Genomic DNA, 18,381 nt, shown 5'->3' with positions numbered 1-18,381 from the left:
CATGCTCCTCCCCAGTCCCACGTGCAACACATCCCTCACCCTGTAACCCTCCCCATTCCCAGGCCACCTGGTACACTGTCTCTGCTAGGAAGCCTGCCCTGATTACAGCTAAGCATCAATCTCCCCACCACAACACCAGCAAGAATCTCAGAGTGGGGGGGGAGGGGGGAGGGTCCAGTGTCTATGTTTGAGAAATGAAGGAGGGAGTCATCCTGCAGCCTTGGCTTTTTTCATGTTGGGGCCTCAGTGTTGTCTTTGTGCCTCTGGGATCTTCCCCCAGCTCTAAACACAGCTTCCTCCTCTCCTAGCCTATTCTCCAGATGGTTCCTTAAATGGCCTTCCTCGAACCCCAGGCCCCCACTGACCATGCACTCCTTAATTCTCCCAAGATCTGCTTCTCTGAGCTCTGGCCTGAGCTCACCTGTGATGTCAGCCTCCCACCTAGGCCAGGAAGAGAACACCTGCAGCCGCAAAAAGATCCTTGGCCAGGACAGTCTCTCAGACCATACTCTAGGCCTAGATCCTTCTAGAACCAAGCTATTCAGCTCTTGTTTCTCAGCTTGTCCCAGCAGCTGCCCACCCCCATCCCAGTCACCCAGCACTGTTTACGGTGCAGCTGTGTTCGTCGTCTGTAGTTGTTGATGAGCCTTCCAAGAGTTTTAGTCACTTTGTCGTTCAAGGCCCTTTACTGGCTCTCACCAATGTCCCTTTCCTGTCCAAAGCTCCGAGCCCTCCCCTCCATGTACCTCCGCTCTTTTACTCCAGGCCAGTGACATCAGCCCTCCCAGTCTTCTCTGCGCACACTTTATACCTTGTGCCTTCATGTCTTCATTTTCTCATGCTCTTTCCTCTCCCTAAAATGCCTGTCCCCCATTTCTCCTGGGCTCTGCTCCTCTGTTGAAAGTCTGTTCATTTTACAATCACTCCCTCCTTTCTTCTACTGTAGAACTGATCAGTCTGACAGTCAGCTGTGTGAATCACTGTCTTTCCTCCCGGGTGGAGGCGAGGTTTTAAACAGCTCTGAATTCTCCAGCACTAGCACCGACCGTGTTCCTTTAAGTTGTTTCTCTGTGAATTTACCCCACGGCTTCCTTTGGACTGGAAGTTCCTCATCCTGCATCCCCCTGCCCTTCCCACTCCAACTAGGACAAGGCTGTCCCCAAGTCCCCACCACTGGGTGTAAGACAGATCCTGAGATCTCCCCTTAGCTCAGGAAACAGGACCAAATTTGTTGGGAAATGGTGATTCTTTCTTTCACTCAAAAGGACTTGGTTATAAGGCTGTGAACTAGGACATCTGAGCTCTAGCTGTTTCCGATGCTAAGTTGTTTCTTAATATTGAGACAGTACAGGGGCTTGGGCCTGGGACTGGAAAAATACCGAGTGGTCCTGGCTGGTGTGGCTCAGTTGGTTAAGCGTCATCCTATGCACTGAGTGGTCACCGGTTTGATTCAGGGTCAGGGCACATGTGGGCGGGTTGCTGGCTCCATCCCTAGTAGGGGGTGTGCAGGAGGCAGCCAATGGATGTTTCTCTCTCTCCCTCTTCCTTCCTCTCTAAAAATCAATAAAAACTTTTTTTTTTTTTTTTTCCTAAAGGAAAGAAAAACACCAAGTGACCAGGAAGCCAAGTTAAGCACAGTTGATCAAAGGCTGGCTGCTATGACATTTCTGGGGTGGTGGTAATGAGCAACATCCTATCTGGCCCTCACAGCGCAGGCACCAAGCAACCTGACAGGCGGCGGAAGAAATCCCACCCTAACATGTTCAATTCCACTCCTGGAAACCTTCACCAGCCCACCTTTTCGAGCGAGCCCACGCAAGACTGCTTTGTCCCCAGCTTATAAAAGCAGCCAAGCAGAGCCAGCCCCGGAGAGAGTTTAGAGGACTGTGCTGCCTCCCTTGTGCTTGAGCATAATCTTAATAAAATCTGTCGAGAAATGTCTCTGGGGTTTCTTCTCAATTTCTATTTTGGGGAACCTCAACTCCGGTAACATTTCATGGCAACTCAGATGGGACCCCTTGTGTCCCTGTAGCAGCAGGACACAGCTGGGAGAAGGTAAGTCACTAGTTGGCCTCATTGCACTGGATGAGCGGTCAGACCTGAACCTTTGCTTCAGCGTCAGTGTGATCAGTGAGTCTGTCTCTGACCCTCCCAGCCCTCTCCTCCTGCCCAGGCAGATTCTGTTTCCTGGTCAGTTTGTCTTTTTCTCTCCCTCTGATTGTTTTGTCTTGTCCTTGTGTCCCTGAAAGTGGGTTCAAGTCCCACTGCAGTCATGCTGGTGGGCAGACAGGTTGCTTCCCTTTGTCCCACCCTGAGCGTCTCAGGTTAGAATCCCGACGCTGGGTTTCAGTCCCACAGCAGAAGTTCCCTAAAATCGGGTTTGAGTCCCACTGCAGATGTTTTGTGTGTTTTTTTGCTTTGTGTGCCTGTTTCCACACAATGAGACTGACTTACTGACACCCTAGTTACTTGTTGGGCTACTCTCTTCAACACTAAAAAAATCAATGTTGGAAAAAAATTAATATTGGTTTTCTTTTGCAATGTGGCCTGGCCCCAATATTGTCTTGGGGATCAAAAAATGGTAACTATGAAGGGAGTGAGCTTTCTGACTGCAGTTTCATGACCCCTGGCCAGTGGCAGTCTTCCAGGTTCTGTCTGACCAGGCATAGCTGACCAACAGTGCTTTCATTTTACAGTGAGAAAATTAGGTAATTGATCCTGGAACTGTATCTGTTCTTTGAGTCTGTATCTCAAACGGGCTGTAAAATTTTGTTTTTAACTTGAAACCGGTTTTGAATTTGGTCCAGAGCTGGCAAATTAAATCTGAAAGTATTGTATGTTTCTGGGTGGGGGTGTGAATATATGAATATGTGTAAGTGAAATATATAAGGAATTATGATTGACTTTGGAGGCTGATAAAAGCCACTTGGAAAATAGCCTGGAACCTTGCTTACATGGCTCACAGCCGTCTTTCCATGTAAAAACCCAAGGTTGCTCTCCTGAGAGATGGCAAAGGAAGAGCCTCAAAACATTTTGAGAAACCTTGAGAACCTGAGGAATTCACCAAATTGACAGGTATTTCAGGAAAATGCTGATGGCAACTATGTGGCTTGACTTCTTAGCCCTGAAAGGCAATTAAACTTCAATCTGGAGATTCCTTATAAAAGCCCAGCAAAGCAGATTTAAAAAGAACCTATATGATCAATTGCTATTCTTGTTGCACTTATGCAAATGCCAGGCCAAATTTATTAAAACTAGACTGATACAATGAATTAGTCTTCTACTTGGCTATCCTTGATAAAATGAGGGTGATTTTAGTGAGAAAAAAAATATGTTTTAATAGAAACTTTGATATACCTTGTAGATATTAGATTCTAGTGCTGTTCATTGTCTTTTGGGTTTTGTTTTGTTCGCTACCTGTAAACTGGACTAGATCCTGAATTCTAGTTTCCCCCGATATCTGCCTATGACTCTCCAAATATGTTTCCAATGTTCTCCCATCCTTTGCCTTGGAATTACTGAGAACTAATACTGTTTTTTCCTGAGCCTTGCAATTACAGACTGCAACTAGACAACATCATGTACTTTGGAGAATTCATCACAACAGGCCACCCGGTTGAAAGGAGGGAACTCTGAACACCAGGGCCCAGTCAGAACACAGTGCAGCTGTACCTGCTGCTAAGAGGACTCCAAAGCTGAAATGAATGGTGTTAACAATGAGGACCTATCCGATAAAAAGCTATAGGTGTTTTGAAAACATTAGCTCATTTACTTGAACCTCAAGCAAGCAGTCGCTCAAAACTGAAAATAAATGCAGAATCTTGCTCAATAAGGAGGATTGTACCCTGACAACCCAAATCAAATCTGGGGACGCGTTAAAGGTTACCTGCCTTCACTTACCCGGTTGCTTCCCCTTCTGGAGCCCCTGATGGTCCTTCCGCTCCTCCTGTTATTTGGCCCTTGCCACTTCAACCTTCTCGTGAAGTTTGTCTCTTCCAGATTGCCACAGTTCCATGTTAAGCTGATGGTCATGCAAGGCTTCCAGCCCATCCCGGACAAGGAAGACCTGAGCCCTTACTGTTCTTTAACTCAGCGAGAGAATTTTATTCCTCCCTTGTTCAGCAGGAAGTAGTTACAGGAGACCTCTGGCCCTAATCCTTTAAAAACAAGAAAAAAATCTCTCAAGGGTGGGAATGAGGCAGTATAGGGACTTGGGTCCAGGAATGAAAAAATACCAGATGGCCAGGAAGATAAGTTAAGACCAGGTGGCCAGAAGATGTCGAAACCGCTGTTGCACATGCTCAGTTGATCAAGGTTTGGCCCCTGTGGGGCCTTCCTGTGGTGGCAGCAATGAGCAACACCACCACATTGCCCCCACAGCGTGGGGCTGGAGATAGTTGCCAAGCAACCCAAAAGGAGGAGGAAGTAGCCCCACCCTGACGTGTTAAATCCCACTCCCTGGCCCCGTCACTAGCCCGCCTTCTCCTGCAGGCCCATCTTTCTTTTTGCACAAGCCCACTTTGTCCCCAGCTTATAAAGCAGCCAGGCAGAGCCAGGCCCTGAGCCCGCTCAGTGCTGCCTCCCTTGTGCTCGAGTATAAGCTTAATAAAATCTGTCTGGAAATTTCTCTGGGGTTTCCTATTAATTTCTATCTTGAGGAATCTAAGAACCCCAATGCCATTAACAATATGAGGATCACCTTTCTGTGCTTCTGTTCACTCCCCTCTAAAATGGGAATGGCACCTACATGCTTTGCCTACTCCACCGGGACACCGAACCCAAATGCCATAATAAAGTAGAACGGCCACAGGTAAGGCACCGGAGCTGGAGACGGGAGGCAGGTCAGTGGCATTAGGACGGTGCATGCGTGGTAGCAGGTCTGTGCAGTCAGACCAGCGAGGGTCAAGAGCTTCCTTCCTCAGCTTGGTCACGGGAAAGGGGAGCCACCAAGCTAGGACGCAAGCAGAAGCAGTTCAGACGTTCGCAGAGGTGGCAGCCGAAAAGGGAACAAACTCAAACATTTCCCCCGCGTGTGAAACAAGTCAGGGGTTCCTTTAACAAGGCAAGTGGTGCTGTTATTAAGCTCAGGCATTTGCCTGCTTTGCCCATGTGTTTTCTTTACCTGCTGATGGGGGAGTAGAAAGATCACCTGGTATGTCTGTTTCCTAAGCTTTACGACCTTGAACAAGTGATAACCCTCAAGTCTCAGTTATCCGGCCGGTGAATTGGGGACAAGAGCACTCAGCTTAAGGTTACTGTGGGAATTAATTGATACGAGCCCCATAAATTGTCTGGCACAGTTCCTGGCAGTCTCTTGCTGTGAACAGGGCAGGCCGCAGCACAACTCTGGCCTAGGTGTAAGTCACCCATATTGTAGGTAGGGTAGGGCAGGAATTACTGACACCTTATAGCCAAGATTCCGGGACAGTCACAGTATCAAAGGCTCTCCTGTTTTCCCTCAAGTCAGTAAGCACGTGTCAATTTTTTGATTGGGAAAACGTGATCACCAAGGACGGCACCTTGGCGGTTGCCTATTTCTCCATCAGCCCCGAGTCTGGGCTCCAGGCCCAGTGTTTCTCAGTCAGATCCCCAGATACGCAGCTGCAAGGCGGTGGGAGGAAGAAGATGGTCAGCAGGGGCTCAGGGTGCCTGGCCGATGGGAGACCTAGGTTCGACTTCCCCCTTTCTCAGTCCCACAGGCCACCGCTGCATGATCCCAGCTCTAAAAGGAAAGAGAAAGTTAAATCCTTTGAGCTTGGTGGTTCCCTACCCTGGCTGCACATTAGACTCACTGGAGGAAATTTAAAAATTCTCATGCCCGGGCTGCATTCCAGACCCATTGAATCAGTATTTTTTAATTTTTTTTTTTTTAAAAGCTCTTTAAGTAAACTCCAATATACATCAAAAGTTGAGAACCACTGTTCTGGATCAGGGTTTTTCAAACTTTCCACCTGACAATAGTTACCTATATTAGTTTAAAACATAGTTGCTCAGACTCTGGAATTAATGTTATTACCAGAACTTATTGATTCTAAAACACACCCTTTTAAAAACATGTATAACATTGGAACACCTTTAAAATCAGATGATCTTCCCATCAGTGGTACCTGAGTTTTGATGAAATACATAAGCATTCCAGGTGATTATCACTAGGCGAGTCTGAGGAACAACCAGTTCCCCAGTAACCCCCTGGGCAGTGCTTCCCAGCCCTAATGTCCTTGAAGTCACCTGCCATCCTGTCAAAAATGCAGGTTCTGGACTGAAAGGTCTGGGTTAGGGCCCGAGACTCTGCATTTCTAATAAGCTCCCAGGTGACCTGTGCTGGGCCTTGCCCCACATTTAGGCAGCAAAGTTCTAAATTATCTCCTTCTGAGGAGGCTCCCCCAGCTTCATTTAGGTAAACTGAGATAATTGGTACAGAGAAACACCACCGATGGGGAGGGTGTTTGAGATGTCTGTGAGGCAAAGGCTAGACTGCTCTCCTGAAAAGAGGCGGCCGTTTTCTTATCCCAGAGCTCCGGCACCCACACCCTGTCTCCCTGTGTCAGAACCCAGCGGACCACCTCCCTAGTCAGAGAAACGGCCCGGTCTTTGCCCTTTGTCACGCTGAGCTCTTAATTGGCTTGGCCCATGACAAGGCTGGATGCAAAGGCTCCAATCTCCACACTAAGTCGGTCTCCAGCTGGGGTAGGAGCCTCGGCCAGGACAGGCAGGGAACAAGATCTGGAGCCTGCTCCCTCACCCGGCCCCTGTAGACCAGCTCTTTAGGGCTGAGGAACTGGTCCTCTGTTCTCTCACAGATAGGAGACCCTAGAGAAGCTCAAGGACCGGAGGAAGCAGCCCAGGGCGAGACGGCGGAAAGATGGGGAGTGGAATCAGTGCTGAGGACAAAGAGCTGGCCAAGAGGTCCAAGGAGCTCGAGAAGAAGCTGCAGGAGGACGCTGACCAGGAAGCCAAGACTGTCAAGCTGCTGCTGCTGGGTGAGTGCGACGGGAGGGTGAGCCAGGGAAGGAGAAGGCCCTGCTCCTTCCTGCTCATGGTGGATGGAGGTGGGCTCTGCCCACCCCATGGGGAGGCGGGAGGACGGCTCACTGTCCCTCTCCCCCTCCGGTCTCAGGCTAGGGGGTCAGGAGCACTAGGGCTGAGCAGGGCCACCCCAACGAGATGCAGGATGCCCAAGCTACGTGGGAATTGTTCTGCTGGTCCTTGAACCAGGAGCAGAACCAGGGCCAGGATGGACCTGCCCATCTCCAAATCTAACCAAACCCAGCACCCATGGCGTGGCAAATACCATGAACCCTGGGCTTGCAGACCCCCCAACTGCAGTCAGAGAACTGAGTCAAGGACTCAGAAGAGGATGGTGGACTCAGAAGTCCTGCCACAGATATAATCAGTGTCACATAGTCGCAGGGACAGGCCCACTTGCCAAGGAAACCGGTCCTTTCTTCTTGCTCTCAGTAAAAATGCTAGAAGTAGGGGCCCTGAGGGGGAGGATTAGAGTCTTTAACCAGAGCAGTGCTAGTAGCTGCTCTAAAGCTGCTGCCAGATGGGAGATGCATGTGCTGATGACCTCCTAAGCAGATCAGGGGTTTGGGCAGAAGAGAGAAAAGCTCATCGGTCAGAGAAACTGGTCATGGCTGTGAACAGAGCCAAGACAATCGAGTTTGGGACGCCTGATTTAGAAAAACCCCACGGGCAGCACAGAGGAATGCAGCTGAGGGGGCCGGGGTCTGTGCAGCAGAAGTGGGGCTGGCCCAGCAGGGTGTCCAAGCCCAGGAGCAGCCTGGGAACTGGAGCCCCAGGCTAAGCCCCCCCCCCCAGACACACATCGCTGATGTGTGGCACAGCTCTAGGGACACACTAAAGGAGCACACCTCTGTAAGCTGGGCCCAGACTCCTAGGCACCCAGGAGGCTACAGAGGGGGGAGAGAGACGGCCAGGCCACTAAGAGATCTTTTAAGCCTAAGCAGCTTTCTTCTTTCAGGATAAGTAGCTTAGAGCGAACAGGCATAGGCTGAGGGGGAGAGGCTAAGGCACTGGGCAGGTGGACTGGGGGAGAGGGCCGAAGGGTATGTGGGTGTTGATGGAGGGGAAGCGGAGTGTGAAGGAGGATATTAGGGCATTTTATTATTCATTTAAAACATTTTAAAAATATATTTTTATTGATTTTAGAGAGAGGGGAAAGGAGAGGCATGAGAGATAGAAACATTGATGAGAGAGAAACATCAATGGGTGCCTCCTGCATGTCCCCTACTGGGGATCGAGCCTGTAACAAGAATCAAACTGGTGACTTCTTGGTTCATGGGTCAATGCTCAACTACTGAGCCACTCAAGCCAGGCTATTAGGGCATTTTAGTCAATAAAGGAAACAGCATGACGCTGGTTGTCACAACCAGCATGGGGTGCTACTGATGTCTAGTGGGTGGAAGCCAGGAATGCTGCTGAATACTCTCAAGGCACAGGACAGACCCTCCCCCCCAAAAAAAGACTCCTCCAGCCCAAAATGCTGATGGTGCCAAGGCTGAGAATCTCTGCTCTGAATGCAGATGGAACGGCTTGAGCACGAGGCTGGCAGACACTGGGGCAGCGATCATCCCCGTGGCTCCCAGGCGAGCACCAGCCATCTCACTGGAGGGCAGGGGCGGGCGTGTGCACATCTGGATCAAGAACATTTCTCCCTGCAGGTGCTGGGGAGTCAGGAAAGAGCACTATCGTCAAGCAGATGAAGTGAGTAGGAACAAAGCCCCAAGGACCAAGGTAGGGTGAGGAAGCCACAGAGCCAGCAGAGGCGCAGAGGTAGGGCGCTGTGGCCTTCAGGAACCCTGATGTAAAGGACAGAAAGACCCGACACCCCTCATCTACATGTCCCTTGCCCCTCTAACTCTCCACGTTGGGACAGCAGTAGGAATAGAGATCAGGTTCTGATGACCCTTTAGATCTTCCCAGATTCTCCATCTGTCAGGCCTGGCTGCGCAGGTCCAGCTAAGGGTCAGGCGTGCGCCCCCTGCAGGATCATTCACCAGGACGGCTACTCGCCGGAAGAATGCCTGGAGTACAAGTCCGTCATCCACGGCAACGTGCTGCAGTCCATCCTGGCGATCGTCCGGGCCATGTCCACGCTGGGCATCGACTACGCCCAGTCAAGCTGCGTGGTAAGGGCTTAACCGTGTGTGGTTAAGGCTGGAAGGAAAGAAACGCGAGCAGGAAACAGGCCAGCAGCCAACAAGCGAGGAAGAAACGGGGGTCAAAAAAGTTGGGTAGAACTAAAATCCCACCTGCTGAGCTTCAAATTCCTTTACTTGGGTCCTGGGGAAGTGTGCAGTTCCTACCTGTTACAAAGGCCTGCTGACAGTGTTCTCTGCCTTTTTGTCTTATTTTACCATTCAAGTTGCTCCCCTTGGGCTCCTCGCCCTGGCCGTGGAACTGTTGTAAGCTCAATCCCTAGTTCCAGAAGTGGCCTCTTCCTACACTTACCAACGGTGACAGGTCCCTGTCTACCATCGAGTCTACTTCACGGTCAGTCTAGTCTTTGAGTGTCCAGTCTCTAGGCAGCAGAGGACATGTTCTGGGACGTGGGCAGGCTTTTGGACTAAGGATGGAAGATAGAAACACACAGAGGAAGCTCCTGGGACCTCTGCCATCCACTAGGCACCCAGGACTCGATAGATTGCCCCTCTCTACGTCTCGGAAGCCCACTCAGAAATTCATCAGTATGTTTTCTTAGACTCTTCCCTGAACACCGTATCCAACCGAGGCTTTGGTAGCAAGGCAAACGCTGCCCTTCCAGCAGGATTCCCAGAGCCCCCTGGGAAGTCAGGACCCCTGTGTAGTTGTCAGCCGGGTTTCTGCCTTACAGGATGACGGGCGAAAGCTCAACAACCTGGCTGACTCCATTGAGGAGGGCACCATGCCTCCTGAGCTGGTGGGCGTCATCAGGAAGCTGTGGCAGGATGGTGGGGTGCAAGCCTGCTTCGACAGGGCCGCGGAGTACCAGCTCAACGACTCGGCATCCTAGTAAGACTCACTGGGGAAGGAGTGCGATGCCGCGTAAGCCACCTCCTAGGAGAAACTGCACCCAGCCTGAAAGCCCAGGCACTGAAAGCTGGAGCCCCAAGGACTGAATTCAGCCTGTCTACCTGTTAGGCCTCAGAGGTGTTTTACTGTGCTTGGAATTTAATGCCTTTGGATCAGGATGTGGGCCGTGGTTCCCAACACTCTGTATTGCTTTACATTGGCCTACACAGCTGAAGACCCAAATTCACAACAGAGGTCCACTGTGTGGCAGCCCTCACCTGTCCCCTAATTCACACACGTAGTCTCCCCCTTCAGAGCCATGGACACTACGACGGCCCTGGAGTCTGTGGCACTCTCCCAGGAGGCCCGTGGTTCATGATGGCCTTTTGAGGGCTGAATTTTCTAGCTGGTGACCCAGGCTCTACTCTGGCCACTAAGCAGAAATGAAAGTCTCTTTCACTCATGCCATCTTATGCCAGGGTGCCAGGGCATGGGACACAGAAACTGTCAAGACAAACCAAAAGTAGCTGTTCAGGGATTAGAGGGAAACAACTTTGCAAAGCTGATTCCAAAAAGATGAGGCACAACCTTACCACAAACTGTGAAGCATCACCGAGAGGCATGAGCTGTGTAGTCAAACAGACCTGGGCTGGGCCCTTGTCCTGTCCCCTAATCCTGTAACACAGTCATCCTGTGCTGTCCCGGAGCACTCACCTGGCTTACACACTTAGGTACACTATCCCGCTTACTCTGAGTAACTTCAAGGGAGACAGTACTTCTTATTAGCCCCATTTATAGATGAAAAACAGGTTCAGAGAAGTTAATGAACTTGCTCAAAGTCATATAAATAAATGGCAGAGTCTGGATTGAATTCCGGTCTATTTGACCACAAAGTTGAATTTAATATATATATCTTTATTGGCTTCAGAGAGAGAGAAACATCAATGATGAGAGAGTCCTTGATCGGCTGCCTCCTGCACGCCCCCCACTGGGGATCGAGCCCGCAACCCAGACGTGTGCCCTGACCGGGAATCAAACGGCGATCTGGATCATAGGTCGATGCTCAACCGCAGAGCCACGCTGGCTGGGCACAAAGTTGAATTTTTTTACAATATACCACAATGACTCTTGACCCTGGACAAGTCATTTAACTCTTCTGAATTTTTCCTTCATCTATAAAATGGGATATGAAACTCAGTCTTATGAGATCAAATGAGAATTTAAATGTGAAAATGCCTGGCATACAGTAGTCACCTGTGCTGATTTGCCTTCCCTCTCTCTCAGTCCCTTCTCCTCATGTCTGCCTTCCTCCTGCTTCCACCTTTTTTTTACAATCCTCATCTGAGGACATTTCTACTGATTTTTAGATTGGGGGGAGGGGACACTGATTGGCTGCTTCTCCCACATGCCCCAACCGGGGATAGAACCCAAAACCTCCTGGTATACAGGACTACGCTCCTACCAACTGAGCCACCCGGCCAGAGGCCCACCTTTTTAAAAAACTTTTTTTATGGTAACTGACAAACATATACAAAGTAGAATACAACAGATCACCTGGCTTCAACTGTTATCAACTCATGGCCACTCTTATTTCATTTTACCTTTACCCCCCCACTGGATTATATTGAAGTAAATCCCAGATATCCTATCATTTCATCCTAAAAATGTCTTATGTATCTCTAAAAGTAAGGACTCTTTTTAAAAAGAAATCACAATATAATAACTACACCTAAATATTTAATATTCCTTAATGTCATCAAATATCCACGTAGGCATTTGTTCAAGTTTCCCCAATAGGTCAACTGTTTTCCCCCCCAACTGGACTCAGAATATAAACAAGGTCCACGTATTGCAGTGAGTCATGTTTCATGGGTCTCTACAGACTTTTTAATCCACTCCTATTTTTTTATGGAACTCCAGGCGCCCATTTAAACCACCACATCTCATTCAAGAGTCTAGGAAATCTTGTAGTGAAGGGAAATGCATGCCAGTTACCTGACTTGACTTCAATGGGGCGGAACTGTTGCCCCAAAAGGCCTTGGCCCTCAGCCCACCCCACCCTTCCTTCTGTAAGGACATAGGAGGACCTGAAGGGAAGAACCTAGATTTAACAGTATGGGTTCTAGTCCTGGTTCTATCCCAAGTTAGCTGTATGCCTTTGAGTAAGATTCTTGACCTTTCTTTGCCTTGGCTGTGGAAAATATAATGTCATCCATGCCAATCACTTTCCTCTAGCTACCTGAACCAATTAGACCGGATTACGGCCCCTGACTATGTCCCTAATGAGCAAGATGTGCTACGATCCAGAGTCAAAACCACAGGCATCATTGAGACCAAGTTTTCCGTCAAAGACTTGAACTTCAGGTGGGTACATGGTCCCCCAAAAGGCACCACAGGTACACATCTGGTTCCCTGGGGGCACCTCAGCTATCACAGGGTGTGGGTGTGCTTACTTCCCATCTCACTGCCCACTGGCCCCAAAGTGGCCACCTCCCTGGGGGAAACACCAAGAGCATGTGGGTCATGAGCCGGGCAGACCTATGAGAACAGCTGTTTCTTCCCTCAGGATGTTTGATGTGGGAGGGCAGAGATCAGAGAGGAAGAAGTGGATCCACTGCTTCGAGGGAGTCACCTGCATCATCTTCTGTGCAGCCCTCAGTGCCTATGACATGGTGCTGGTAGAAGATGACGAAGCGGTGAGTGGCCTTTGCACCAAGCGCCCTTGAGAGTTCGTTCCCCCATGACCCTTCCTCTAAACCTTGTGTCACTCCAGTGCCCCGACGTGAGTGATTTCAGCTAACAGTGACACTCGACCAATCTTCTGGCAGCCCAATCAATACTGCATGCAAATAATTCTAGAAAAGCCTCTTCTGCAAGTTCCGGGTTCTAGGTTAGCACTTTAGAGCCCCAGATTTACTGAGAGTGAGCTTGGTCTCAGGTGAGACATCCAGGTATCACTTGGACAGCACAAAGCTCGTGAGAGGAACTGAGTACTAAAGGGGTAGGCATCAACTCAGCAAAGCAGAGGAGTTACGCTTAGGACTCTCCCAGGCTGCCGGCAGAAGTGAAGGGCAGGAGATGAAAATGATAGAGCAGAAAAAGCCACCTGGGACGTGCACGCAGGACTAAGGAGAGACAGCAAACCCGGTTTCTCACGTGCCACTTAATTTGGCAGCTGGAGGACTCCCTGAGGGTGATTCTCTTGAGCCTGTAGTTTTACAGGACAGGAGCCCTGCAGGAGAGGTGTCAGCCCAGGTAACTACCTTCCGAGTTTGGGACAGATGAAGTCAAAGGTCTGGACAACGCTAATTTCACATAAGCATCTGCTCCAGGAACGGAGCCCGAGAGCTTACAGACAGAAGACAAAGCTCTGTCCTTCTACCCCTTGCTTGTCTTTCTCCCTTCTCTTGAGTAGTTCAAGTTCACATCAGAGCACCCTAAACACCTTCTAGCCAAAATGTCTTACAGGGTGTTCACTTTCCAAGATCTCAAGTCTACGAGGTCTAACCAGGTTTTGCAGGAGTACTGGCAATGAGAAAAGGCTACAAGTTAGATTTGTTTTCTTTTTTCTTAGATGAAAAGATTGAGCCAAGTTAGCTAATAGCATACTTCAAGACCCCAAAGGCCTGCTCCCGGAGAACAGGCTGGTCTGGGGCACTGGGCACCCCCTGGGCTCTGCAGGTACGCAGCGTATTTCTCCCTCGCTCAGCGTGGCGCTGAGGAGGAAGCAGGCGGGAGAGCTTGTGGTGCGGCTCTGGGGAATTCTCTAGCCCTCACCATTTGGCACCGGGGCCAAAGAATCCCTATGATGTCCCTGCCCAACCTGAGATCCGGGACCCTGTAAGAGACGCCTGTGAGAATCACCCCGGAGATGCAAATGGGTGCATGCTAACACGGGCCCGGTTTCAACCCTGTAGCAGTAGCACTTACGGACGTCAAAATCCTCAGCTGGGCCCCGGCTGCCAGAGACCTGCAGGACATTCCTGACCCTCACTGCCACGGACACTCTCCGCACATGACCTCATTTAACTTGCGTAATAACCCTTCGAGATAAGGAAACAGACTCAGAAAAGCTCAGTGATTTTTCCCACGTCACACAGCCAGGATGGAAAGAGGGGTCGAAAGCCAGATTTCTTTGGCTGCGCTAAGAGATAAGCTATTCCCTACCCTGCCGTGCAGCTGGGGGCACTGGTCTCTCCAAGAACAGGAAGCAGACAGACACCCCCGTTCGCCCAGCCTGACATCTCTGATGCTGCTTCCTCACTAGAATCGCATGCATGAGTCGCTGCACCTGTTCAACAGCATTTGCAACCACAAGTTCTTTGCGGCCACTTCCATTGTCCTCTTTCTCAACAAGAAGGACCTCTTTGGGGAAAAAATCAAGAAAGTCCATCTCAGCATTTGTTTTCCAGAGTACGATGGTAAGTGTCAAGGGCTGGAGACCAATGAGCTTCCTTAGTGAGGACTGGTGGTCGCCTAATTTCCTACACCAAGGGGACATACCGACACTTGCCTCTGAGGCTTACTAAGTAAAAGCCCCTGCTTGTGCTAAGTTGATGATCCCGTATCCCTTTAATACTCCTTCCTCGTAGGAGCTTTGTGATGTCCAAGTGATACTTGGATGTCTAATCTGAGAAATTCAGGCACTGAGTTATCGGTTTAAATTTAGATGTCTCTGGATAGAGCAGAAGTTAGATGCAGGAGTCATCAGCTATTCCAATGATGTCTACCAGAAACCAAGGGTGGAGACAGACATCTCTCTCCTTGATTTCTTTGCTCAACTCAAGTGAGAAATGCAGGAGAGGACCCTCCCTCCAGAAACAGGCCCCCTCCCTGCAGCTAACACAACATTTTGAGGATCAACTCAGTCACCTAAAAAGTGAGCAGCTAAGAAGGGCTAATTTATCTCCCTTTTTCACTATTTCTGGAAACCCAGGAAACAACTCTTATGAGGATGCAGGGAATTATATCAAGAGTCAGTTCCTTGACCTCAACATGCGAAAAGATGTCAAAGAAATCTACAGTCACATGACCTGTGCCACAGACACACAAAATGTCAAATTTGTATTTGACGCAGTTACAGATATTATCATCAAAGAAAACCTCAAGAACTGCGGGCTCTTCTGATAGTCATCATTTCCCAAGGATATCTTCTACAAACAGGCTTGGATCTGGGTGATTTCAGGCAGAAAATGACAGGTCATGATACCAGGACATGGGGAATGGCTGCATTCTCCCTTGGAGATAAGGGATGCGTGACTGGGACTGTCTCTCACATTCCTTTCAAAGCAGGGCGGCTAGTGCAGTTTAAAGAGCCCGAGGCCAGGAGCCAGGAGACTCAGGTTCCAGTACTGGTTCTGCAACTAACTACAAAATGTAAATATTTCATTTCTCTGAGCCTTGAGACCGTCACCCATAAAATGAGGATAATTTCTCTACCACTCACAGGGCTGTTCTGGTGATCACAAATAAAATGGAAGGGAAGGCAAGGAAAGGCTGTGTGGTTAGAGTCACATAAAGAAACCCTATTAAAAGCTGCCATTTATGAAATTCAACACCAGGTTATTAGATGAACTATCCCAAGCAAAACAGCAAAAAACAATTAACAACAAAACCTCAATAAGCCCACCACCCCTTTTTACTAACAGGCCTCTATGTGCCTTGGCTCAGAGATCTGATCACTGAGTAGGAGAGGGAGTTAGCTTCTAAGGCACAAATATATATATAAACGATGATCTTTATTAAGCATAGACTATCTCTCTGCCCCCAAGCTGCCAAAAAGACCGAGTCTCCTTTATAAGTAGCTATTTACAAGTCACTTTCTGAATAAACTTGGAGGATGTCAACGCATTCCCACTTGGGAGTATCAACGATTCTATTGCTGCTACTTCTCGATCATAGAATTTAGACCAAGTGAGCAATCCTAAAATTCTCATTTCAACGGCTACGTGTTTCAGAACAAAAAAGGCAGCTGCTCTTGCTTCAGGCAATAAATATCTTTGTAGTTGGGTGGGTCCCTGTGCCGCCTGGCTGAAAACATCTTCCCAAGCCAACCAGTACTCAATTATTCCTTTGAACTCCTCGGAGGGAAAATGAAGCTTGCATTTATCTTGACAGGAGGTGGTGAAGTATAAATTTAGCATTTTCACAACTACTAGTGAGGAAGACTCTTGGCATCAAGGTTTAGTGCATAAAAGAATGTGCCAAGTAAGATGAAAATACGCTCCTTGCCAGAGACACACATTCACACTTAGGCTGCTACTAGCAATGTTGATGCTAGAGAGCCATACAAGCTTGAAATACACAGAAGAAACGTGCAGCTGTTAAAACTGGATTCACTGAATAGTCTGAGTCCTTGAAAAGAAACCAACTTCGGAGAACTACCAGAGAATTAAGGTAAACTACTCTGCCTGTCGATTTAAAAAGTTAAGCCAAAGAAAAACCTGGGTAAGACTTCCTGTATCCAAGAGCTGTTCAGGGACTTTTCTAAATGGCTCGCTCCGACTATGATTTACTTGTTTGCTTTAATTCCACACACAGGGCTTCTGAGTTTTTGTTTTGTTTTTGGTATATGGATCCCTCTGGCAGTGTTATGAAACCTATGGGCCCTTCTCAGAATATTTTAAAAGGCATAAAATAAATTCAGACAATTGCAAAGAAAACCAACATACTGAATACGGTTCTCTTTGCAGCGCTGAAGCTCCAGGTTAGAGTCTTTGATACAGCTATGACCTTGTCTACACAGGCCTCAAATGTAAATTTATCCCATTTAATACATCTTCAAATAGGGACCCCTACCCCCAATCATACAAGATTGCTTGCTTTTTCCTTTTTAAGATTTTTTTCATTGATTTTTAGAGACAAGAAAGGAAGGAGAGAGAGAAACATTGATGTGAGAATGAAATATCGATTGGCTGTCTCCTGCACATCCCCCACCAGGGATAAGAGCCCGAAACCTGGGCATGTGCCCTGACCGGGAATTGAACCAGCAACCTTTCAGTGCACAGGATAACACCCAACCAACTGAGCCACACCAGCCAGGGCTGTTTGCTTCTTTTATTAACTTTTCTTTAACTTCTGACTCTAGGCAGGAATTTGTTACGGGTTAAACTATTAAGGGCTAGCCCAGGCTCCCTGGTTACTGATTTCCTACGTAAGGCGCCCTACAGTACGAACATGGAACCTGCCTGCAGAGCCAGCGGGACAGGCCTACTGGTAGAGCGATCTCTACAGAATAAAACAGGGCGTTTAAATTCTCCTCTTTTTCTCTGGCTGATATCCCAACTTTTAACTGGCTTATAAACAAATTCGCACAAGCCAGCCTGTATGAGCACCCCGCAGAAAGTTTATCCTGGAGGCGGAGGTAGCCGCACTGGAGCAACTGCTCTGGCTGCCTCAGGACTGGTCCTCGCAATGCCTTCAAGCTCAGACTCTTCAGCAAGTCCACACGGGATAAAACTTTGGGGCCTTGGTCACCCATTCACCTGACCTTAGGACAAAGTCAAAATAATTTTCTGAACCTCTCGGCCAACACTGGCTCTCTTCTGAGTAAAGGTCAAACTCTGGACAGGCTTCCCCAAAAGGTATTCATCCTCACCTCAGCTCAACTGCCAGGCGCAGAGACCGTCCCTGAGCTTTACACTCAGAGCTAGAGACAAAAAGCACTGCTACTTCCACACAGTTGGCTTATTTTTATCTCATGGACTTTTTGATTAGTGGGCACGGAAAGTTCTCCATTTAAAATAGAGGCTAGAAAGCTTAAAACCAAAATTAAGCCACTCATTCACTCTGCTGTCTCTGTCTCTTTTGCTTCATTTTAAATTTACTCTATACTGTTGTATTTTCTTTTTTTTTTGTAATGAGGTAGGTCAGAAACAAATATTCAATCCTATTTTCTTGAACTGTAACCTCAATTTTTAGAATGTGAAAGCCAGAAGAAACTTAAAACATTCCAGACCCATCACTAGCAATTTCTAGATAAGAAGCGAAGGCCGAGGGAGGTGGAGTATCTTTATCAAGATCACACTGCTAGGAGGCGGCAGCAGGAGCTTCAAAACAAGCCTCTGACTCCAAGCCGCTGGCCTTCCCCGATGCACCGCGCCACCAAGGGCCCAGCACACACCACCCAGCCAGTCGGTTTTCTCCTAGTGCCTAAGTTCCTCCCATTCCCAATCAAATTCTTGGTTACTGTTTACTTGTGCCAGCTCTAGATTGGAGATATTTAACAAAATCATCTCCAGGCTAAATACAAATAGGTCTCAAATGGAATGTGAGGTTAGCATAAAATAACAAAAATAAAAATTGCTTTGTCTGTTGAAGGTATCACTTCCTGTTCACACTCTTAGAGGGCAGAGACTACAGTCACCT

At 48.5% G+C, this 18,381-nt stretch overlaps 1 protein-coding gene across 1 annotated transcript; it reads left to right on the top strand.

Moving 5' to 3' along the window:
• Positions 1 to 6,862: 6,862 nt before the first annotated feature.
• On the top strand, positions 6,863 to 15,184 carry GNAT2 (G protein subunit alpha transducin 2; the record flags this gene model as incomplete). Its single annotated transcript, XM_081121142.1, has 8 exons — positions 6,863 to 6,980; positions 8,685 to 8,727; positions 9,011 to 9,152; positions 9,857 to 10,014; positions 12,250 to 12,378; positions 12,581 to 12,710; positions 14,282 to 14,435; positions 14,951 to 15,184. The coding sequence occupies 8 exons, from the start codon at positions 6,863 to 6,865 to the stop codon at positions 15,139 to 15,141; spliced, it is 1,065 nt and encodes a 354-aa protein (XP_080977268.1). The 3' UTR covers positions 15,142 to 15,184.
• Between the last annotated feature and the right edge of the window lie 3,197 nt (positions 15,185 to 18,381).

This window comes from Miniopterus schreibersii (assembly GCF_964146895.1).
Source record: "Miniopterus schreibersii genome assembly, chromosome: 19".
NCBI classification, from domain to species: Eukaryota; Metazoa; Chordata; class Mammalia; order Chiroptera; family Miniopteridae; genus Miniopterus; species Miniopterus schreibersii.
This window is presented reverse-complemented; position numbering and strand designations above follow the sequence as displayed.